Source organism: Onthophagus taurus, chromosome 8 (genome assembly GCF_036711975.1).
Source record: "Onthophagus taurus isolate NC chromosome 8, IU_Otau_3.0, whole genome shotgun sequence".
In the NCBI taxonomy this organism is placed as follows: Eukaryota; Metazoa; Arthropoda; class Insecta; order Coleoptera; family Scarabaeidae; genus Onthophagus; species Onthophagus taurus.
The window spans coordinates 180635-204454 of record NC_091973.1 but is presented as its reverse complement, the minus strand read 5'-3'; the positions used below and the strand labels follow the sequence as shown (position 1 = coordinate 204454).

The window sequence follows — 23820 nt, the reverse complement described above, 5'->3', positions numbered from 1 at the left end:
CAGAATGAGAATGGTAGGGTGGTTTAACCAACGTGCTATTGGTAAGAAAAAAATAAGTATTACTACCAAGTGCTCGGGTTGGGATAAAAAAGAACGAACTTAAGTAAAGAAGTGACTGGAAGAACATTCTATAAACAACACTCGCACTACGTGTTCGCGCTATTATTAGCCCGCATATATCTTTAGCATTCTAGAGGTGTACAACACACGGTGTATTCTTTAATACATTTCACGGCATTCTATATTAAAAAAAGATAATTTCTCCACAATGTGCCAGATATTCGTATATTTGTGAAAATATCGAAATTTCATTTTTAATTTCAGTCCGAGGTAAGTCTTTACATTTAATGTATCATATAGATATTTTTTGATTCTTAGTCATAGCGAAAAACAGAAAAGGTCGAAAACTTTACCATTTAAGAACAACCCAAAATCTACTACTTTGTCATTACTTTCGAGGTAAAAACGATTGGTTAAATAAAAGAAACAATTTTTGATATCAGTCCAAATCAATTTAAAAATAGATTAAGAAACAATAGATCAAGGTGATTTTGAAAATTGTTTTAAAATGTTATCAGTTTTTTTCCTTTTTTCGCAACTTTTTATCTGGGGTGTGGTTTCCTTTTTGTAGCAAGAAGTTTTCATCGGAAATATTTTATGTATTCTTACTCAAGTTTATTTAAGATCGCAAATAAGGTTTTTTTATCGGGAGTGATGTTTATGTTGAATGTAATGACTTCATTCTCTCTTCTTACTTACTTATTGTAATTAAGCAATTAACTAAGCAATTAAGGAGGATATTAAATAGTACTAAGTAACAAAAAAGTAAATAAGTTGAGAAATGTGAGCAAACGCAATAATTATAAGTTTAGTAATGTGTAAATATATAATAAATCGATTAAACGTTGTTGGTTTTTAAGAAATTCGAAGCAAACGCGATTGGTGGAATAAACACATAGTATGGAGGGAGTAGTATCGGATCAGGTCTTGGATTCTCGTCATGTAGATGAGTTCGCGGAGGTCGAAGAAGACGAAATGGTGGCTACGGAGCGCGAGTTGGCCGAAGACGCGCAGTGGAAGAAAATACAACAGAACACGTTTACGAGATGGGCCAACGAACACCTGAAGACCGTCGAAAAACATATCGGCAACTTGGAAACAGACCTCAGCGATGGTCTTCGACTGATCACGCTGATCGAAGTACTTTCCGGCCGGAAAATGGGCAAATTTAACAAGAAACCATCGTTTAGATCTCAGAAATTGGAAAATGTATCCGTTGCGTTAAAATTTTTACAAGATGACGAGGGTATCCGTATTGTTAATATAGGTAAGTTTAAAAATTTTAACAAAAATATTTTTATTTCAAAAAAATTCTCAATAATTCTATGTGGAGATAAGAAAATTTCAATATTTATTTTTGATAATCTTGGTAAAAGGTAACGTTCGAAACCGTTCGATTCGATCTAAATGCCACGTTCTATTTGCACTTACCCGCATTATGTTTTTTAAAACCAAGAAAAACACGTAAAGCAAATAAAAAAATTAATATATATATATAACACTTGTTCGTTAATTAGAGTTAAACCGATTGTGAAAAAAAAAATTAATTAGTCGACTGGAAACGGCGTACAAAAATAACGATGATATCAACAAATACAGAGGTCCCCAAACGTGTTTACAAAACATCAGTACATTTACCTCGTTTTGAAAGGAGAAATAAATTCATATCTTGTAAAGTTTAGTCTACAACCAATAAGATTCGATTAAAATTTGTTATCAATTAAATTCTAAAAAATCGAGGAAATAAACAAAACCAAAAACTTCCGCGTATTGAGGTTTTTTCTTTATCGCAAAAACCTTATCGCTTTTTTTTTCTTTCTTTTTTTAAGATTTTTTATCCTTTTGGTTACGCGCTTGCGCTTGCATTGGCGATAGAATAAAAGCAAAAGTAAAAAGTGCGGTATGCGCCCCGTTCGCACAGGTGAACGATCTCGAATGTGGCACAGAAATTTAAGTCCGTTTTAAGAACGGCCACGTCTAGATTGCAAATTTAACAATATACCTTGCTCTTGCCATATATAGTTTACACCAAAGCCGGTTTTGCTTTAAAATGTTTTACGTAACCCACAAAAAATAGAAATAAAAAGCCTTTATTTTATGGTGTAATTCTTCAAAGCAACTCTTTTTTTCTCTAAACATGGTTTAACTTAAAATTCCGGAGTAATCAGTTAGATAAGGAAAGAATTTCTTTAAAATGAGGCGATGACATCATCGGTTTTTGAGATTCTCCACCTATATGACATAGTGTCATGGAATGGATGACGTCAGTTCTCCAAGAATCACGTTCGTTCCTTTTGTTTTTGTCACGTCGGTGAATACGAGATGAAACATTTTTCGCCTTCACCGTCTGGCGATGATGTAATGCGACCTTGTAATAGTTTCTCGTTTTCTTTATACGTTCATATTTTTAAGGGCCTTACTTGATTATTATCAAAATCGATTCTCGCAAAACTCAATTCTTTCCCAAAAATTAATTTAGTTAGAAAAATATTTTAATATAAAAGCTGTACCACATTTAATTCTTAAGAATTCTTAAGTATCATGAACAATACTTAGGGCGGCCGACGTCTTCGACGTCTGCCGTGATTATTTCTTCCATAAATTTCAAACACGGTATCCCAAGTATTGTTCGTGATATAATAAATAATCTCGGCCGACTTCAAAAACGTCGGCCGCCATAAGTATTGTTCGTCATATAAAAAACGCCACGATTTGTTTTATTTTTCTTTTTACATTCAAAATTTTATCTAATTGGGGGCTAACTTCGCGTAGGTTTATTATTATTATATATTTTTAATAATAACTGCTAATTCATTATCTTACGACATAAATTCCACATCGATAACATGTAAGATTTATTGCCTTTCCGTCATCGGTTAAAAATAAAATTTACACGATATTTATTGCAATTTATTGTTCAATTTTTTGTATTATTATAATTTTTAGATTCAACACACATCGTCGATTGCAAATTAAAATTAATATTAGGGTTAATATGGACGTTAATTTTACACTATTCCATCTCGCTTCCGATGTGGGAAGGCGAAGACGATCAACAAAACGGTGGACAAGGCCCAACGCCAAAACAAAGATTAATGAATTGGATCCAAAGCAAAGTACCCGATTTACCCATAAGTAATTTTACCACCGATTGGAATAGTGGAAAAGCCGTTGGGGCGTTAGTTGACGCGGTAGCACCTGGTTTATGCCCAGATTGGCCGGTAATATTTATTAATCTTAATTAAATTAATATCAATACCTTACCTTACCTTACTCTACTTACCGGATTCTCCTCCGACATTCTCTCCGTGTAGCTTTTGGCTTGGCCACATGGAGAGGATTATCTTACTTCCCCAATCTTATATATATATATATATATATATATATATATATATATATACATATATATATTAATACTTCGGTTGTAAGGGGTGGTTCATCATATAATTGGTACTTGGTACGGTTTCTTCCACTTCCGATTGGGCCTCTCCTCCGACAGCTTCTCCATGTGGCTTTTGGCTTGTCCACATGTGGAGGATCTTGGAGGAGAGGCCAAGCCATCTAAGTCTGGCCTTCCTTACATAGATAATAATACATAAGATGTGATGCTTGCGTTCTCGCTCGCACATACTCGTGCACCGCTCTCGTTTCCCTTTGCGTCATCCTTTTCCTTGCTTAATTTCTTATATCGATGGTTATCAATACTAAAATTATTTGTTTTAAGGATTGGGATCCAAAGGATTCGGTACAAAACGCATCCGAAGCGATGGGTTTAGCAGACGATTGGTTAAACGTACCGCAATTAATCAAACCGGAAGAAATGGTAAATCCAAACATAGATGAGCAGTCGATGATGACCTACCTATCACAATATCCAAACGCTAAGCTCAAAACGGGAGCACCACTACGACCACGAACTAATCCAAACAGGTAAATACATAAAATAAGCAATAAAGTCGCACCAAAAAAACGTAAATAAACATTAAAAAATGAATTAAGTGAATTAACACGAATGTTTCTTGCATTTTTTAATTTAGTCTTCCGCCCCCTCGGTAAGTCAATTTGTAAGGGTGGGTTTTAAAAACATTTTTGGAATTTAACGTGCATGATTTGACAAGTTTTAACATGCATGATTCTTAAATAAATTTTTTATGGCGAATTTAATAAATATAAAAAAATTTTAGAGTAAGAGTGTACGGACCCGGAATTGAACCAACCGGACCGATAGCTGGTGCCACGGCGAATTTCACCGTGGAAACGTTTTCAGCGGGACGCGGACAAGTCGACGTCGTCGTGGAAAATCCTAAGAATCAAAAGGAACCCGTCGAAGTTCGATTTAACGAGGACAGAAACCTTACCTATTCCGTTTCCTACACCCCTACCATGGAAGGACCTCATAAAGTTTCCGTTAAATTCGCAGGAAGGGAAGTTCCTAAAAGTCCTTACACGGTTTTAGTGGAAGGACACGCTGGAGATCCAACTAAAGTCACCGCTTCGGGCCCAGGATTACAAGCCGATGGAGTTTGTATTAATAGGGTTACATATTTTGATATTTATACTAAAGGTAAGAAACATATATTTCTTTATTAAATGTAGTCACGGAAAATGATTTTCATGGTCCAGTGACACATTATATTTTAATGACGACTTTATGATTAAAAATATTTGTAGAAGCCGGAAGAGGAGTTCCAGAGGTAATAATTTTAGACCCTGAAGGTCATAAAACAACCGTTCCTGTAACAGTGCGACAAACTTCGCCGGATATATGGCGTTGCGAGTACGTTTCGTCGTTCGTAGGATTACATTCCGTAAATATTTTCTTCGCCGGACACTTCATTCCAAATAGTCCATTCGGAGTTCGGATATCTCCGGTTTCCGATGCGAAAAAAGTTCGTGCCAGCGGAAGGGGCCTCCAACCTGCTGGGATTCGGGTGAAAGATGATGCAGATTTTAAAGTTTATACCGATGGTGCCGGCGAAGGTCAACCGGACGTCCTCGTAATCGGACCTGGCGGAGTTAAAGTTCCATGCAAAATCAAAAAGGTATTAAAAAATAAATTAATTAAGTTTTGAATTATAATCGCTTTTTTTAGTTGGATGGAGGGACTTACCAAGCAGTTTATAGTCCAATCAAAGAAGGAAAACACGTAATTAAAGTAACATTCGCGGGACAAGAAATTTATAAATCCCCATTTGAAGTGGAAGTTCTTCCTTTTAAAGATACTCAAATTAGAGCTTATGGCCCTGGTTTAAATGGGGGAGTAGTACGTTATCCAGCATTATTTACGGTTGAAACAAACGGGGAAACTGGATCTTTAGGATTTAGTATTCAAGGGCCGTCCCAGGCAAAAATAGTTTGTCATGATAATGGCGATGGTTCGGCTGACGTTAAATATTACCCCACAGCACCGGGGGAATACGCCGTTCACATCTTATGCGACAACGAAGACATTCCCAAAAGTCCTTACATAGCTCAAATATTACCCGACACAGATTATTACCCTGATAAGGTCGAAGTCTCCGGACCCGGAATCGAACAAAACGGCGTTCAAAAAGGTTTGCCAACAAAATTCTTGATCGATCCAAGAAAAGCTGGTTCCGCCCCGGTTGATGTTAAAGTCTTAGATTCAAATTGTAACTCCGTCAATGTTAAGCTCACTCCTAAACCAGATGGAACGATAGAAGGGTCTTACACACCAACAAAAGGAAACAAACACACAGTTCAAGTAAATTACGGTGGTGTTGCGACTAGAAATTCACCATATAGAGTACATGTGTCTGAACCATTAGACGTTTCTGGCGTACACGCATTTGGACCTGGCATTCAAAATGGAATTAAATCTAATGTCCCTACACATTTTAATATAGATGCAAGGTAAAAATTAATGCAAATCTTAAGTTCTGATGATGAGACTGTTTCTTCCATAAACTTGTTAATGGTGTCACTAGTTCAAGTCTACCCTGCTTGAAGTTTATGGAAGAAATAATCTCGGCCGACTTCAAAGACGTCGGCCGTTCCAAGGATTGTTCATAGAATATTAAATGTGGAGCAACTTTCCTTCAATAACATTTTGTCATATCTCCAGCAATAATCAAGATACACATATTTACATATAAATATATTTTTTTAAATGACAGAGACGCAGGTCCCGGAAATTTAGAAGTACTCATTAAAAACGAAGATACTAAAGAATTAGTAGCCGTACAAGTGTCTGATAACGAAGATGGTACATATACGGTAGATTACGAGCCACCATCCCCGGGTTTATACACTTGCACACTCAATTATGGAGGCTTAAAGGTTCCCACAACCCCAACGCAATATAGAGTTCAACCAAACGTGGACGTTTCAAAAATAAAAGTTGACGGATTAGAACCAAGTAAGTGTTACTTAATCTTAAGTAAATTGATTATTCCTTGAAAATGAAATTTCGCTTCATAAACATTTCTTATTCAGCCGCCCCCGTAAATAGTTTGCAACAATTTCGCGTAATAACCCAAGACGCCGGTAAAGCCGAGTTCGCGATTTCGATTACAAGCCCGTCTGGAAGTAAAGTAAAAGTTCACGTGATTCCTACCCACGAAGGATATTTGGTTAATTTTACTCCGACGCAATTGGGCGAATATTTACTGGGTATTTCGTTTGGTGGTGAACCGATCAGTCATCGACCGTATAAATTGACTTGCTTAACGGGTAGCGATCCTCTTAAAGTTAAAGCTTCGGGTCCTGGATTGTACCGAGGTGTTGTAAATAAACCGGCCGAGTTTATGATTGACACTCGAGGCGCCGGACAAGGCGGACTCGGTGTAACCGTCGAAGGCCCATGCGAAGCTGCTATTAATTGCAGAGATAACGGAGATGGCACTTGTTCCGTTGCTTATTTACCGACGGAAATTGGCGATTATGGTATTAATATTACATTTAATGATCAGCATATTCCCGGTAGTCCATTTCAAGCGATTATTTTACCGGAAATTGATATTAATAAAATTAAAGTTTCTGGAAGTGGAATTCAGTTACATGGTAAAATGGTGTGCGTTGCATTTTTTAATGTTGTTTTTTTTATTTTAATCTAATTAACAATTTTGATTATGTAAATGCTAATTGTAAAAAAAATCATCGATTTTTACCCCTAATAATTTTTATGCAATTAATCGCATCATTTTTTACGTTTTTTAAGCAAATACAAAGTTAATAAAAAATTAATAAAAATTATTAATCAAATTTTTTTTTATTTAGGTGTATTCATCGATTCTCCAACAGATTTTTTGGTTGACACTCGCGGTTTACCAACAACCGATGATAGCAAAGTAACATGTACGATAACAAACCCATCGGGGGCGCAAACTGAAAAATTAGTAACCCCATTAACCGATGGCACTTACAAAGTGAGTTACACGCCATTCGAAGAAGGTAGACATACCATCGATATTTTCTACGATAATATGCCAGTACCCGGATCGCCATTTGTGGTGAACGTGCGTCGCGGATGCGATGCTAGAAAAGTTCGAGCTTACGGACCCGGTTTAGAAAAAGGTATCGTTAATAAACCCAACGTTTTCACGGTAGAAACAAAAGGTGCCGGTACCGGAGGGTTGGGTTTGGCAATCGAGGGACCATCAGAAGCAAAAATGACGTGTAAAGATAATCGCGACGGTTCTTGTTCGGTAGAATACGTCCCAACGGAACCGGGAGAGTACGATGTAGCTATTAAGTTCGCAGAACAACATATTCCTGGGTCGCCATTTAAAGTCCAAGTTGAGGGTGATGTAAATGTGAACACCATCAAAGCTTACGGACCGGGTTTGGATGCAGATAAATGTCGCGTTGGGGTGACTCAGAAATTTACAGTTGACGCGTCCAAAGCCGGCCAAGGCAATTTGGGTGTTTACATTAAATCAGACCAGACAATAATTAAATCCGAAGTTGTTAATAACGGCGATGGGACTTACGATGTCGCTTACGTTCCGCCAAAAGAAGGAGCAACTATACAAGGACAAATTACTTTTGGGGGTAAAGAAGTGCCTAACATTCCGTTTACTATGAAGACTAAACCTTACGCTGAACCTGACAAAATTAAAATAAGCGGACCTAGCGTTAACGAAAAAGGTGTCCCTGCTTCTTTACCTACTACAATTAAAATCGATACTAACGAAGCTGGATATGGTGATTTAGAAGTTAGCGTCTTGGTTAGTTATTTTGTTATATAATCGGTTCTTTTTAAATTGACTTTTATGGTTTTTAGGGTCCGGATGGAAGTTCACGGCGAGTTTCACTCGTCGATAACCGTGATGGTACGTTTAACGCAACTTACGTTCCGGATGACTGTGGACGTTATACTGTAGTCATCAAATACGCTGGAAAAGATGTTCCTAACGCTCCATTAAAAGTTCAAGCGGTTGCAACAGGACACGTATGTAATTTTATCTTTACAATTATTAACACCATCACGTAACAGTGATTGTTGTCAGTTTTTGGGATTAATTTTTGTGGGGAGAATATATTCACCCAAAAATAGGCGTCCCACATTCGTTTTAATCATATCATTGCGGCTCGTGGAGTTACAAATTAAAAATGTTAATTAAATGTTTGAAAATCTTGAATTTGAGGTTTTCGGCATTGATACGCTTTGATTATCCTCTCTTAATACTCTTATTATTATAACAGGCTGACAAATGTAAAATAACCGAAGGTATTCAAAGATGTTTAACTAGCGGCGAAGAATACTGTATAACGGTAAATGCTGAAAATGCGGGATACGGGGCTGTTACTTGCCGTATCAGATCTACATCTGGAAGGTATGTTTACCCAAAAAAAATTTTAGTTTTTTAAATTTAATTTTTGTTTAGTAGTGATTTGGATATTGATATAGTCGATAACGGAGATGGAACATTTAGCATTTATTACAACGTTAAAGACGCTGGGGATTACACCCTTAGTGTTAAATTCGGTGGTCAACCGGTTCCAGAAGGATTCTACACATTTACGGTAAGTTTCAATTTTTTTTATTCTAAATTGGTTGGGTTGCTCAACAAATTTCGTAATAAATCTGGATGAGACAAAAGCTCGACCTAATTTCGTGTTGATATCGAAGAGAAAACGCGTTAATTCTCACATAAGTCGTGTGCCAACATAAATATAGATATTAGAGACCGGTACTAGAGAATATTGTACATAGTACTAATTTTACTTTAACGTATTTTTCGTTTCCGCAATAAAGAATTTTTTTTTTTTGGCAAGTTGAATTTAAATGTAATTTTAAAATTGTAAAATGTAAATTTTAAAAATCATAAAAGAATATGATACTAATCCATAAAATTGGAAAGATTCCAAGATTTAGAACAACTAAGTGTTGAAATCGAATACATTTGTATTTCCAATAAAATGGACACGGTGAATGGAACGCAGCCAAAATGTTCGTTATCTACGTTTTTTTATTTTTAAAGAAATCAACTTTTAACATTAAAAAAATTTTTTTTGAAATGGTCGTCAAAAAAGAAATCAAATTCTATGTTTATTAAAATTTCTGGCGTAGGAATTTCATCACCGGATATATGAGGGCGCGATTTTTCGCCATCGTTTTTATTAATATTGCTACGGAAATAGCTTGGTGTAATTTAAGATTACGGGTGCATGACGTATTTAGAGCGCGGTTGACAAATATGTCGTCATGTTCATCTTCACCATCGACTCAAAATCAAATCTTTTCGAAGAAAAAATGAAAAATAATTATTTTTGATATAAAATCAACACATGCTAATGTAGCGTTACTTTAACGAAGTTGCCCGAGTTTAACCGACGTTGAATCCTTTATATTTTGAAGCACCCACCCGACACGAAGTCGGAATTTCTAAAAGTATACAGATATTGTCGATTGTCTACGACTAGTACACTAGTGCTTGATTGCATTCAGATCAGTTTGGATGTGCTATTCAACAGCGAAGGGGGAACTTTTCTTTGATTAACGATTGAAGAGGGTGTGTTTTTGGGTGAGAAATAAATATTTTAATTTTTTTTTGATTTATTATAAAATGTAACAATGATTAGAGGCGACGAGACAGTAAAAGTGCCAAGAAAATTAATGCTCTAATTAATGTGGCGACAGTTTGAGATTTATCCACAGCAAATGGTATTGTTTTTAATGTACTCGTTTAATTTTAAATTGAATTTTAAAAAAATTTGGAAATTTAATATTTTAATAAATTGGGTTTATAAAATTATATGTCCTCGTATATTTTAAAATTGAATATTTTAGTACCCGCCCGCAAATGGGCCATCAAACTAACTGGATAATTAATGACATTTTTTTCGGTCCATCCTCGGGAGCTCCGAATTATTTATACATTTATATGCGCAGTTTACCCGGAGCTGTAAATCAGAAGTTTTTCTCGTTTGATCATTCTGAACATATCTGAATGTTTACGTTAATCCCATACACCTGTCGTCTATTTCTCAATCATCTCTCACTATTTTCAGCATTTTTTAAGTTAAAAGGCGATTATAAAAATTAAAAAAAATGTGTTTCGTCTTGTTTAGGCTGAAGAAACAAGCAAAACAACAACAGAGAAAACAACAACTACAACACAAACCCAAACGCAAACTCAAACTGAATCCGCCGTTAAAAAAACAACTTCTTCCACAACTTCCAGTCAATCCAGTGGAAAACAACCGGCGTACAGATCCGTTCATTTAGATAACATCCCGTTACCTACAACAGGAGGATTAGTTGCTGGTAAGTTTTGAAATAAAAAAATATTCTTTGTATAAAAAAAAATTTATGTAATAGAAATGCGCAAATTCTTTGGTCTATTAATAAAGCTATAACATTCTAAAATAAATTCGTCTCCAGAGGAAGTCAATAAAAAAATAAAATATATATGTATTAAACATAAAATTACTTTGAAAAACGAATGAAACTATCGATGGAATCTCAGATTCCAGAAAGTCATCACTTATTTATAGTTTTACATGAACCACCTTAAATTTGTACGCGGTCTATTTCTATTTTCGCATATTAATATCATTTTTGACATCATGACGAACCGAACCATTTAGAAAAGAAGCTCTTAACGGTTTAGTGCCAGTTGGTCATCAGATCTCGTGAGAGCTTTAGTAAAAATTTCGCGGTGATTAAGTGTACCTTAAGTAAATTGTAAACCGCACCTTTCGATTTCTGTTAAAAAAATAATTAGCGAGTGGTGAAACCGTTTTAATCTAAATTCTCTTTGAGCCGTTTAAAAAGTTTTAGGTAATTTTTAGAATTTTATATCCCCCCACAATTTTATATATAAACTGCATCTTCTGGTTTCCAAAAATATACACCACCGAAATGTAATTGGGACATTAGCTCTAATATGTTTACCAGATAGATCTAAAACGGTCTCAGTACTGGGTTTTTTCGACTCTTTTCGTGGTAAAACCCCGCGAAGAACGCGATCGAAAGGTGCGCTTTACCGTCCCGCAGGACGACCATGTATCATTGGCTAAACGTACCTGAAATACCCCAAGCTACCTGGAACGATATCGCCAGTTTTTTTGTCGAAAAGTATAAGTGCGTCACGTATTCAGATATCGATCGCGAAGAACGACCGATCGTCTACACCAAATTTGTACCTTCTTTGCCCGTTGGCGGAAAAGGATTCGGCGGAATACAATTTAGCCCTATAACATTTTTGTCTTGCTTTCACATTCAAACACACAAAGGTAAAAAACACTTCCTTTTTAGTTCCTATAAATTGTAACAATTGCATGACTACTTGTACGCTCCTACAAAGTGAATTATAATTTTTCATACCTCTAATCACGTTAGGATTTTATTGCCAGACCAACGTTCTCCGAATGAATAAAGCCGGTCATTGTATCTTAGGCACAATGCCAATGAGTCGTGGCTACTCATTTTTCATTATATTATAACAACATAAAAACAAAATTTATCAATTAATTAATTAATCAAATAACATTTTTTATAGCCGATATTAAAATGCCAAGCGGAAACGTAGATAAACCCATAATTGAAGATAATCGTGATGGAACGGTTAGCATTAAATACGATCCGCGCGAAGAAGGACTTCACGAGCTCTCCGTTAAATATAATGGGGAGCACGTGCAAGGATCTCCATACAAATTCCACGTGGATTCGATAAGTTCCGGTTACGTGACGGCTTACGGCCCAGGTTTAACTCACGGAGTGAGCGGCGAACCGAGTAACTTTACAATTTCAACAAAAGGCGCAGGAGCCGGGGGATTATCGATGGCCGTTGAAGGTCCGAGTAAAGCCGAAATAAGTTGTCACGATAACAAAGATGGAACAGTTTCCGTTTCTTATCTTCCCACCGCTCCGGGAGAATACAAAATTTCCGTCAGATTCGGCGATAAACACATCAAAGGGTCGCCTTTTAATGCTAAAATAACGGGCGAAGGTCGAAAACGGAACCAAATTTCCGTGGGATCTTGCTCCGAGGTTTCTTTACCCGGAAAAATTTCCGACGCCGATATAAGATCTTTAAACGCTTCGATTCAAGCTCCCAGCGGATTGGAGGAACCGTGCTTTTTGAAACGATTACCCACCGGAAACATTGGAATTTCGTTTACACCAAGAGAAATTGGCGAACACGTCGTTTCCGTTAAGAAAATGGGTAAACACATTACTAACTCGCCGTTTAAAATTAACGTTTGCGAACGCGAAGTCGGCGACGCTAAAAAAGTTCAAGTTTCCGGGCAAGCATTGAAAGAAGGCAAAACTCACGTTGATAACACCTTTACTGTTGACACTCGTAACGCCGGATTCGGTGGTTTATCGCTTTCAATCGAAGGTCCAAGCAAAGCGGAAATTCAATGTTCCGATAAAGACGACGGAACTTTGAATATTTCCTACAAACCAACCGAGCCGGGTTATTACATCGTTAATTTGAAGTTTGCCGATCATCATGTCGACGGATCTCCGTTTACCGTTAAAGTCACCGGGGAAGGTTCCAATCGGCAAAGAGAAAAGATTCAACGCACTCGCGAAGCTGTGCCGATTACGGAGGTCGGAAGTCAATGCAAACTTACTTTTAAAATGCCCGGAATCACTTCGTTAGATTTAAGCGCTTCCGTTACTTCCCCTGGCGGAGTCACTGAAGATGCCGTTATCAATGAAATCGAAGACGGTCTTTACGCCGTTCATTTCATACCGAAAGAATTGGGTGTTCACACCGTTTCTGTCAAATACAAGGATATTCACATACCTGGTATTATTGATAATTATAGCATTATTAAGGATCAATAAACATATTTCCTTTCCATTTAAGGTTCTCCGTTCCAGTTCACCGTGGGTCCTTTAAAAGATCACGGAGCCCATTTGGTTAAAGCTGGAGGTGTTGGATTAGAGCGTGGCGAACAGGGTGAACTGAATGAGTTCAACGTCTGGACGCGTGAGGCTGGAAGTGGTCAATTAGCCATTTCAGTTGAAGGTCCAAGTAAAGCTGAAATTAATTTTACCGATCGCAAAGATGGGTCGTGCGATGTTTCTTATAGAGTTACAGAACCAGGTAAGAAAATGAATAATGAATCTTGATACGAGTGATTATTGCCAAGATCTTATTATAAAATAATTTGTAAGGGTTATAAATTCTTCAAATTGTGTTTGTAATTGGATATATAAACCGACTCGAATCCGCAATTTAACGTCACATCTGTTTTTCATTCTCATCTGGCACTCATTCAAAATTCTCTGTTTTATATTTTTTAAGCAACCCAAATTAATTTTAACCAAAACGACTCATCCGCTTACTTTTCCTAGATTATAAAAAGTTAGAAAATATTTTTTTTATTAGGCGAATATAGAATTGGGTTAAAATTCAACGATGAGCACGTCCCAGACTCTCCATTTAAAGTCTACATTTCGCCGGCGGTCGGCGATGCTCATCTCTTAGAGGTGGCTCAGTTTCCGGAAGGAGCTATCCAAGCGGATAAACCATCTCAGTTTATGGTGCGCACAAACGGCGCGCGCGGAGAATTAGACGCCAAGGTCATTGGTCCATCCGGTCACGAAGACGATTGCTTCATCCAAATGATCGATTTAGAGGAGTACTCCGTAAGATTTATGCCCCGCGAAAACGGCGTTCATAAAATCCATTGCAAATTTAACGGCGTTCATATTCCTGGTTCACCATTCAGCGTAAAAGTCGGCAAAGACACCGCCGATCCAGCCGCCGTTCATGCTTCTGGAGCTGGATTAGACAATATTAAAACTGGTAATAATCATTTTATACAGTGTTTGCCAAAAAGTCAGCAAATACCTGTTCTTTTCGGTTTTATTACACCTACGTTGGCCAAAAAAATTATCAAGTCAAAAGAATCTTGATATGATATGTATGTTAAATTGAAGCTTAAAATTCTAGTTTACGAAATAATATAAAAACTATGAGATATTATTGAAATTTTCAGGAAAACACAAAATTTTCCAAAAATCATATCGACTATATTTTCAACTGGAAAATTTGTTAATATGTTTAATTTCAGAAACTGCTGACTGTTGGCAAACACTGTATAAACATTCCAATTTCAGATTTAATTAATTTTTGTTTAGGAACCAAAACCGATTTTATAATTGACACCGTAAATGCGGGAGCTGGAACTCTTGCAGTAACAATTGACGGTCCTAGTAAAGTTTCGATGGACTGTACGGAAGTCGAAGAAGGTTATAAAGTCCGTTATACGCCTTTAGCGCCCGGAGATTATTTCGTCAGTATTAAATACAACAACAATCACATCGTTGGATCGCCGTTTAAGGTCCGCAGCATCGGCGAATCGACAATGGTTGACGTTGGTTCCCAAGAAACATCATCGGTTGTTGTCGAAACAATCGCTAAAGTCGGAAAAGCCGTAAAACAAGGTCCGACTATGCCTGCGTTTAAAAGTAACGCCTCAAAGGTTACTTGCAAAGGAATGGGACTTAAAAAGGCTTATCTCGGTAAACAAAACCAATTTACAGTTGCTGCTAATGATGCAGGTGAGAAAAATGCATTATTTCTTCATTTTTTAAGACGAAAGTTTATTTATGTATTATTTTAGGTACTAATATATTATTTGTTGGTGTACATGGACCAAAAGGGCCATGCGATGAAGTTTATATAAAGCATTCGGGTCATAATCAGTACCAAGTCAGCTATCTGGTTAAAGACCGTGGCGATTACATCGTTATCGTAAAATGGGGAGATGATCATATTCCTGGTTCGCCGTTCAAAGTCGAAGTTTAAAAAGAAATGTTTATTTTTTTTTGAAGGTTCGCGATGGTTATTTCCTTTATTTTTAATTCAGTTAATTTGCCATTTTCAAGGGACACCAACTAACCTCTAATTATTGATTGACTTAAGTTAACTTTCTCGAATTTATCTTTATTTTATATTGCCTTAAAAATATATCTTCAAATCAAGTTTTTTTTGTAAATAAGAATTTATATTAAAGAAAAAGTTATTACTTATATGACGTTATTATTATTATTATATATTAATTAATATGGGTTTGTTCTAAAAAGAATATAACCGTTAGATTTATATGTTCGAGAAAGTTAATACTGCTTTTTTGTTTATTTTTTAGTTATTGTGCATTAAATACATTTATAATAAAAAGAAGCTTTTTATTCGCCCAACTTATTTATTTTATAAACAGAATTCTATTTTATTCCTCACAAATTGCAATTTGTATTGCAGTGAATGTTTATTTCAATAAATATGTCTTAAACTATTTTCAATTCTTTATTATTAATATTATTATCCTTCAATTTTATTAATTTTTCCGTTAAACAATTATATTTTCAGGCACACAAAGACATCCAACGTTCATAAATATCACAGTAACACCGTAAAAAACGGGGCGCTTATTTCTTTTTAGGCGCGTTTTCTAAGCCCCTGATATATTTTTTTGGGATGTTATATTTATCGATTAATAAATTGTAAACAAATAAGACCTGATTGCCTTGTACTAAAAGTTCCTCACATTTTTTCCCAGGTGGTCTACTAATACTAGTGCTAGCCGCTACACCATGTTGACATTCTTTGGCAAACTCGCCGATACGTATACCGTAAAGTTCCAAATTGTCAATGAGCGTCACTTTTTTATTACCGCCCCGTCTTTGTACGGTCATTACAATGGGTTCTAACTTACCTTTTGATACAATTTCCTCAACACCTGTTGTTACCTTAAAGCACTGTTTCATTGAAGCGCAAATCTTCTCCATTAATTCTTCCCAAGTCACCATCGCTTCACCTTTACAAATATGCGATAAATCACCTTCAATTTTAACAAATCTTTTGTTGTCTTCGTTCTGATAATTATGACTTTTTACATATTCCGTTATATATTTTCTTATTTCTAATTTTGTTAACGTATCATTTTTTCTAAAATTTAAAACAAATTGTTAATTCATAAACAACGATTAATAATTAATATACACTACTTTAATTGAAATTCCTTAAATATAGGTTCTGTGGAACTTGTAATGGCATAAGTTTCGATGATATTTCGATTTGGCACATCGGTTTTTGCATCAGGTTTGTCTTGTTGTGGTTTAGGACGATTATCAATCTCAACATAAAATTCTTTTAACATTTGATGATCTCGATTAATCCCTTCGAGTGTTTCAACTCCTTTTTTCTTTTCTTTAATATCAATAACTCCTTCCTAAAACATATTATATTTATGTAAGCATGAAAACTTTCACCAAGGCTGGTGTTAATTGAACTAAAATAGAACTAACATTAGTATAGAAGTAACAGTAGACTTAGAACATGAAACATACCACTAGACTGAGAACTAGAAATATTCGGGTTTCACCCTGTATATCAAACAAACGAAGTAAACAGAATGTGTAGTCTATGGGAAACTAAGAGTGTAACAGAAAACAAAAAAAAAGGAAAAGAAAGAAAAAGAAAAGTTGGAGTAACGGTCGATTTTATAGAAGAAAAGAAACATCTGAGTTCGCGACTTAGGGGCGCCAAAGTCTGGCTCCAGAATGAAGCGTCGATAAGACGGCAGCGAAGCGATGTCAGTTTTAATTTTACCTTCGGAGAGAACTGACGCGTGTTTTACAGACGTGTTTCGTTCTAACCTGGACTTAGAACTAGAAACATTCGGGTTTAGGCAGACGACTAAATCCGAACATTTCTAGTTCTACATTTACTGTTAGTTTTAGTTGTTAACAAAAGATTTTGTTCAGTCAAATTTTTACTTTTGCAAATATTAAGCCGGTTCCATACTTAATGAACACTTGTATATTACATTTAATAATGAATTTATCTCACCTTACACATTTGTTTAAGAAACACCCCAACTTTCTTAAAACTAGTTTTTTTAATATCTAACACTTTATCGGGTGGACACACCGATAAAACTTGTGATTTATAAAACGAAGATGTTAATATGGGTAATTCGATAGTTTTTGAATATTTAATGGCAGTTAAAAAACAGTCCATTAATAACTTATCCGTATCATCATTTGATGAAGAAACTATTGTTGCTGAACTGGTAGCTTCAGTGCTTTCAATTTCTTCTTCAGTGGTTTCATCATTAACGGATTCTTCGATATTTTCAGTTGTTAACCAAGCGGGAGGTCCAAATAATGGTAATTTTTGAAGAGGCATATCTTCAATAGTACACAAATTGTCACCATAAAAATGGTAAACGATAACACATTTTCCTTTTCCATGTATTTGTATTTGATCTGAGGACATTGCTGTAACGCCAACAGCTAAACAAGCTTTATTTTCTACAGTATTAATACTGGCTATTTGATTTTGGGTGAAAATGCCATAACCGCTTGGATTTAAACTCACTCCTGGTAACATTAAATCAGCCCCACCAGATATTTTTGAAAAGACAAACGAATTCGTTGTGAAATTCAACGCTATATTATCATACTTCCATAATACATAAACAGTTGGGTAAATAATCGAGTTATATTCAAAAGCAACAGCACGTTTTTGAACTACATAAACTTGTACAATTATATTATCTGAGGTGATGATTTTCATACAAGATGCGTTTTCTTTCTTCGGGAAAAGATTATCAACGTCTGTTCCACTTAATAAGGGAAGGTGCTTTCGAATAGATTCTTTGAGTGATTTTCTGAAAGAATATTATTTTAAATTAACATGTATTATATCAAGGCCGAACTAATCCTGAAGCGCTTATTATAATACCAAAAAAAGCGTCAACGTGTAAGCATTACAAATTATATTCGACCTTGTAATATATCAAATAAAACATTTGTTTTTTTACCGTTCGGAGCTTTTTATTGGTGTATTTGATTTCACGCGGAACGGCTTTTTGAACATTTTTTTCAGAATTCTCTTCGCAATGCGATAAATTGAAACTTTGAGGTTATGTTTTGTTACGTCATTTTTTTTGTAAGGTTATTGTTTTCATTAAGAGTGACGCCATCTATGGAGAAAAATCTAAAGATCTAAAATTTACTTTAAACAAAATAATATAAAGATAAAAAAGAAGGAGAAAATGGTTATAAGTCCTCCATAAGTAATTAATCCCATAAATATGAATGCAGTTCTATTTAAAAGGTTGTTCTCAGAAAATTCTCAAAATCGAAAAAATTCTATTTTTTCTCTCGAGAATTTTCCATCTCTAATTACTGCACATAAAAGCTAACTGCAAAATTATTCCTGAAGGCTGTAAATAGAAAGAAAAGACAAAATTGGTATCACTGTTGAATTTGAGATATGAGAATCTCATATCTTACCAATCCGCAATATGTAATGCCCTCTAACGTCAAATAGATTTGAAAACAACCATATTTTCACATTATTTATTAATATATAAACAATTATTAATATAATTTATTTTCATCGCAAATGGAAACGAATAAGTTTCTTTTCAATAATTTTCTGGTAGATGTCAGCACTGTTCCTGTGGAAAGAAATAATTCTAAAACGATATCTATCATACCGAGCGAGCTCTTTTTATGTTTGGCGGTGCTGAGGTTATGTCGTTGTACTCACGATGAAGGTTTGTAAAGTTCCCTTTTTCTTCCTTGTTATCTGTTTAATATCGAAAAATATCACGGAATTTTCTTATCGCGTATAATTTTCGATACTTTTTTCCATATTTTATGTTATCCCAAAGTTAATTGAGGCGGATTGAAACGGATACAAGAACTTTGCCCGTTCCTCGCCCCAATATGTCTCAAAAAAATCAAACATGTTTCGTGGACGATAAATATCTTTTTGGGTGTCCCGAAATAAAATAAATATATCTATTAAATATATATTTTTTTTAATTTATAAAAATGTTGATTTTAAATCATGAACTGTTTTTAATAGCTAAACATTTCGTTCCCGGCAACGGGAGCTCAAAAATTGATTGAAGTTGTGGATGAACACAAAATACGCGTATTCTATGAAAAGCGTATGGGAGCAGAAGTTGATGCAGATTCATTAGGTGATGAATGGAAAGGTTACGTGTTAAGAATTACTGGTGGGAATGACAAACAAGGATTTCCCATGAAACAGGGTGTTTTAACTAATGGTACATATAAATTTCTTTATTAATTCTTTCAATTAACAAATAATTTTTGTAGCGCGAGTACGTCTTCTACTTTCAAAGGGTCATTCTTGCTATAGACCTCGAAGAACTGGTGAGCGCAAAAGGAAATCGGTTCGTGGTTGTATTGTAGATGGCAACTTAAGCGTACTTGCTCTTGTTGTTGTCCGTAAAGGCGAACAAGAAATCCCCGGATTAACAGACACTCAAGTACCACGTCGTTTGGGTCCAAAGCGGGCATCGAAAATCCGCAAATTATATAATTTGAATAAAGAAGATGATGTGCGTCAATACGTAATTAAGAGACCTTTACCGTTGAAAGAGGGTAAAAAACAAAGATATAAGGCTCCAAAAATACAAAGATTAATCACTCCTTCTGTTTTACAAGTAAGTTATACATCGAATTAATCATAATAAAAAACTAATTTAATTAAAATCATATTATTTGTTTAGAGAAAACGACATCGTTTGGCATTGAAAAAGAAACGTTGTTTGAAACGCAAAGAGCAAGCTGATAATTACGCCAAGCTTTTGGCTCAACGCAAAAAGGAATCGAAAGCTCGTAGACAAGAGGAATTGAAGAGGCGTCGCTCAGCGAGTAGAAGTAGCACGCAAAGTTCGATAAAGTAATTATGATGTTATGACGGAATTATAAAATAAAAAAAAATCGAAAATCTGTTTATTTTGATTTTCTTCACTTAGTTGTATTCAATTAGTCTGCATATTGATAAATCAGGGTGTTTGTTTTACTGATAATATGGAAGTACTTGCCAAAATATCCGTGTCTTGTAAGAATCTAATTTTCCTTGCTTTTTTGCCGCCATCCGTTTAACCAAGCTTGTTGAGTCTCTAACACGATGTTACCGTTCTTTTCTGGCTTTAACTACTAAAATTGAAAACTCATAGATAATAATTATGATATTGAGGGAATTATAAAATAAAAAAAAGTCAAAAATCTGTTTATTTTGATTTTCTTCACTTAGTTATATTCAAGTATAATAAAAATACGTGAAGTACAGTAAAATTGTATATAACTACAATAATTTACATAAATGTAAAATAATAAAATAAAAAAATAAAAGCTGGCCAAAATAAAAACAAAAAAATAAAATTCTTATAGTTGTAATAGTATAATACAAAAAGGTGGGTTGAAGGAAAGCGAGAAGAATTTTATTTAAAAATGAATAAGTTATTTTTTGTTTAGTCAGGATAGTGGGGCTACTTGGTGCTACACCACACACTTTTTTATGTACAACACTTAAACAATACCTCTAACTAATCACGTACAGTGCAGACAAACCATATCATTTTTATTTTTAATTTCTTTTTTCTAAATTGATTAACGAAAGTCGGTCGAATGTAATCTTAGGAGAACCGCAACCGTTTGTATTTTTATTCTCATTCTTAAAATGCACTAATTTCGAGTAACTCAAAGGGGAGTTTGTTGCCGAAGCACCTCCAATTTCAATTTAACTTCTTCGAAATTCGGCCTATTTTCCGGATTCAAATCCCACGCTTGTCGCATTATTTCATAAATTTCTGACGGACAACCTTCGGGCGCTTCCATTTTGTACCCTTTTTCCACGTGTTTCACCACATCTGCTAAAGGCTAATTAAAAAAAAGTCATACAAATTTATAAAATTAAATTAGACGATGAAAATCTTACAATTCGTGGATATGGAACTCTTCCAAACGAATAAATTTCCCATAATAAAATTCCAAAACTCCACATATCGGATTTATTCGAGAATTTCTAAAAATATGAAACAAATACAAAATAAAAAATTTTGTATTTTTATAATTATGAATATTACATTTTGTTTTAAAGCTTCAGGTGCAGTCCATTTAATAGGTAATTTGGCTGATTCAACGCTAAGATATTTTTCTTTACGAGCTAAACCAAAATCGGAAACTTTGGCAATGCCGTTTTCGGCGATAAGGACGTTTCGCGCGGCGAGGTCGCGATGGATGACGTGCATCCGTTCCAAGTACTCCATTCCGGCGCTGGTGTCGTACGCAAAATTGATCTGATCCTTCCGCGTGACGTGAAGTCGACCCCGCGACCGCAAATAATCCACCAAGCTGCCTTTACTCATGTACTCCGTCACCAGATAGATCTGACCCTTTTTGCGAACGACGCCCAATAAATTGACCAAATTCTCGTGTCGAAGCGATTTCATCAATATCGCTTCCGCTTCACTCGAATCTTTCAACATTTTTACGGCTACTTTTTCTTTCTTCCATTTACCTAACATTACTTCGCCAAATTCGCCTTTCCCTATTGGTTCACACATCTAAAAATGTAAAAATTAAATGTAGCGACCATTTTGAAAATATCTTAATAAGCAGAATTGCAATAGACCCAAAAAGAACCTTTTTGGCGGACACTATAAATTTTACCTCAATATCTTGCTCTGGTATAATAAATAAATCGTCACTTTTAGGAGTGATCGTTTCCTTAGAGAGACATTTGATTAGTTTTGTGCAAAGACCGTCTGCGTCACTTTTATAATGTTCGATCAATTTCTCCAAAGTATCAAAAAATTCCTCGTCATCGATCGTAAGACTTCGCTCGTGGTATTTAATGCGGTAATGTTCAACTTTATTTTGAAAGCAAACGCACAATGTGTAATCACCCGGAAAATTTGTTGATTCGCGAATAAGGAATAAACCGTCTATTCGTGGTTTTAGAAGATTTTCGGCTTGTTCTCTAGTTATTTTTCCATGAAACCAACTAAAAAAGAATTAATTAAGATAATAAATAAATTAATTTCGAGTTTGCAACTTACGGCATCGTATGAAAGACGGCATCCACTTTATTTGGTGATTGCACTCTATTCACATTAACGTCATGTTCGTTATTACCAATTTGGTTTTTATTGTTGCAGTCGATGTTCATGTTAATTTGAGTTTGAGGCAAAACATCCATATCCATGGCATTATTATCAGAATGCTATAATAATGTGAATAAATAAATAATATGTTTATAGTTTAAAATATTAAAGAATTTACCCAATTTTCTAGCATGACTCTAGAATTTATATCGGTGTTACGTGTACAATCGTTTGGGTTATTTCTTTTAATACCCCTTGCAGGGACGGTTGGTGGTGCACTAGTTGTTGACCATTGGTCGCCGTTGTCTTGGTAGTGTCTATAATCAAGGGGCTGATACCTCTACAAAAAGTACGTAAAAAATGGGGTTTCCAAAAAATTGTGGATGATTTACCTGTGTAAGAGAAGAGTTGTGTAGATTATGACTAGTCATAGTCGTTTCCTGTTAATAGTTTATGATTAACACATTTGTTTAAACATTTTTCGAACGCGCACAACACTCGATAAACGTTTTTTTGGTCGCGCACTTTCGAAAAAAAAATGTAAAATAGTCAATGTAGTGAAAGAACCAAACCCTTTGCTGGGCCCATTGCGGATTGCGGTGTTTTCTCTCTCTATATAGGTTTCCCAACTTTTTTAGCTATGTCATAAAAATTAAGCTTCCACTAAACTGTATTTATGTTCGTGTATTGCGAACGTGTGTAAATATTTATCAAATTGGTTGGTATCAAAAACATTTTCACATCAGCATTTTATCCTATCCGCCATTTTCTAAAAGCAACGATAATGCAGGTTTCTACGATTAATTTAATCACTTCAATGTTAATTCAATAGGTGTCACTGTTTAAAGAAAGCAGGTACGAATACGCAAATAGACTTAATTCTTTTATACTTTCTCCAGAATAAAAAAAAATTTAATCCTGTAAATATTTAACCTCGAAATATTGATCTTTGAGGACTTCGATTATATCTGAGTTGACGTAAATGTACAAACATGATAACGCAATTAATCGCGTTGATTAAAAATTAAACTTTGCGAATCCGGCAACCAAAAATTACACTTTATCTCAATCTTTTAAGTATAAAGTTTCAAGGAAAATATATTAACAAAACTAAATTTTGTCTTTGTACTTATCTTTATAATCGTAGAAGTACAATAGCTTTTGAGAGTTATTTAATATTAAAAAAAGTGAAAGATAAATCCAATACTTGCCAGAGTCCTCTTCACGTAAGAGAAACACCAGGGCAACTAATAAACAGAAGATGATTTCCGAAGAAGAGTGGAACCAGATTCCCCACAATCAAATTCAAAGCCTGATCTATTGAACAATAAAATCTATAATTTAATATTTCAATTTTAAGTCAAATAAACAATTTTCAATAATTTTTGAACA

At 35.0% G+C, this 23820-nt stretch overlaps 4 protein-coding genes across 7 annotated transcripts; 2 read left to right on the top strand and 2 right to left on the bottom strand.

The window, feature by feature from the left end:
* The first annotated feature begins 6 nt into the window (after positions 1-6).
* Positions 7-15787, top strand: LOC111414156 (filamin protein cher). 4 transcript variants are annotated; one of them, XM_023045370.2, is made up of 19 exons: positions 7-330; positions 921-1327; positions 3007-3281; positions 3785-3990; positions 4245-4624; positions 4732-5102; positions 5153-5934; positions 6198-6439; positions 6517-7083; positions 7300-8249; positions 8306-8473; positions 8728-8858; positions 8913-9048; positions 10597-10792; positions 12030-13289; positions 13350-13589; positions 13875-14294; positions 14630-15052; positions 15115-15787. In XM_023045370.2, exons 2-19 carry the CDS (start codon positions 961-963, stop codon positions 15297-15299), a joined length of 7299 nt encoding a protein of 2432 aa, XP_022901138.2. In that variant the 5' UTR covers positions 7-330; positions 921-960; the 3' UTR covers positions 15300-15787. The 4 variants fall into 4 exon arrangements, with proteins under 4 accessions (XP_022901138.2, XP_022901137.2, XP_022901139.2 ...); XM_023045369.2 differs by having other exon boundaries at positions 8910-9048; XM_023045371.2 differs by lacking the exon at positions 6517-7083 and having other exon boundaries at positions 8910-9048.
* LOC111414162 (eukaryotic translation initiation factor 2D) lies at positions 15784-18550 on the bottom strand. Its single transcript, XM_023045381.2, has 4 exons — positions 18319-18550; positions 17343-18165; positions 16499-16722; positions 15784-16439 (listed from the first exon to the last, which is right to left on the bottom strand). The coding sequence occupies exons 1-4, from the start codon at positions 18372-18374 to the stop codon at positions 15920-15922; spliced, it is 1623 nt and encodes a 540-aa protein (XP_022901149.1). The 5' UTR covers positions 18375-18550; the 3' UTR covers positions 15784-15919.
* A 411-nt stretch (positions 18551-18961) lies between these two features.
* On the top strand, positions 18962-20271 carry LOC111414182 (small ribosomal subunit protein eS6-like). The gene is made up of 4 exons (XM_023045426.2): positions 18962-19059; positions 19374-19578; positions 19631-19980; positions 20047-20271. The coding sequence occupies exons 1-4, from the start codon at positions 19054-19056 to the stop codon at positions 20221-20223; spliced, it is 738 nt and encodes a 245-aa protein (XP_022901194.1). The 5' UTR covers positions 18962-19053; the 3' UTR covers positions 20224-20271.
* A 265-nt stretch (positions 20272-20536) lies between these two features.
* LOC111414180 (tyrosine-protein kinase CSK-like) lies at positions 20537-23425 on the bottom strand. The gene is made up of 7 exons (XM_023045424.2): positions 22821-23425; positions 22607-22768; positions 22384-22547; positions 21995-22328; positions 21409-21888; positions 21261-21347; positions 20537-21202 (listed from the first exon to the last, which is right to left on the bottom strand). The coding sequence occupies exons 1-7, from the start codon at positions 22857-22859 to the stop codon at positions 21023-21025; spliced, it is 1446 nt and encodes a 481-aa protein (XP_022901192.2). The 5' UTR covers positions 22860-23425; the 3' UTR covers positions 20537-21022.
* Positions 23426-23820: the final 395 nt, after the last annotated feature.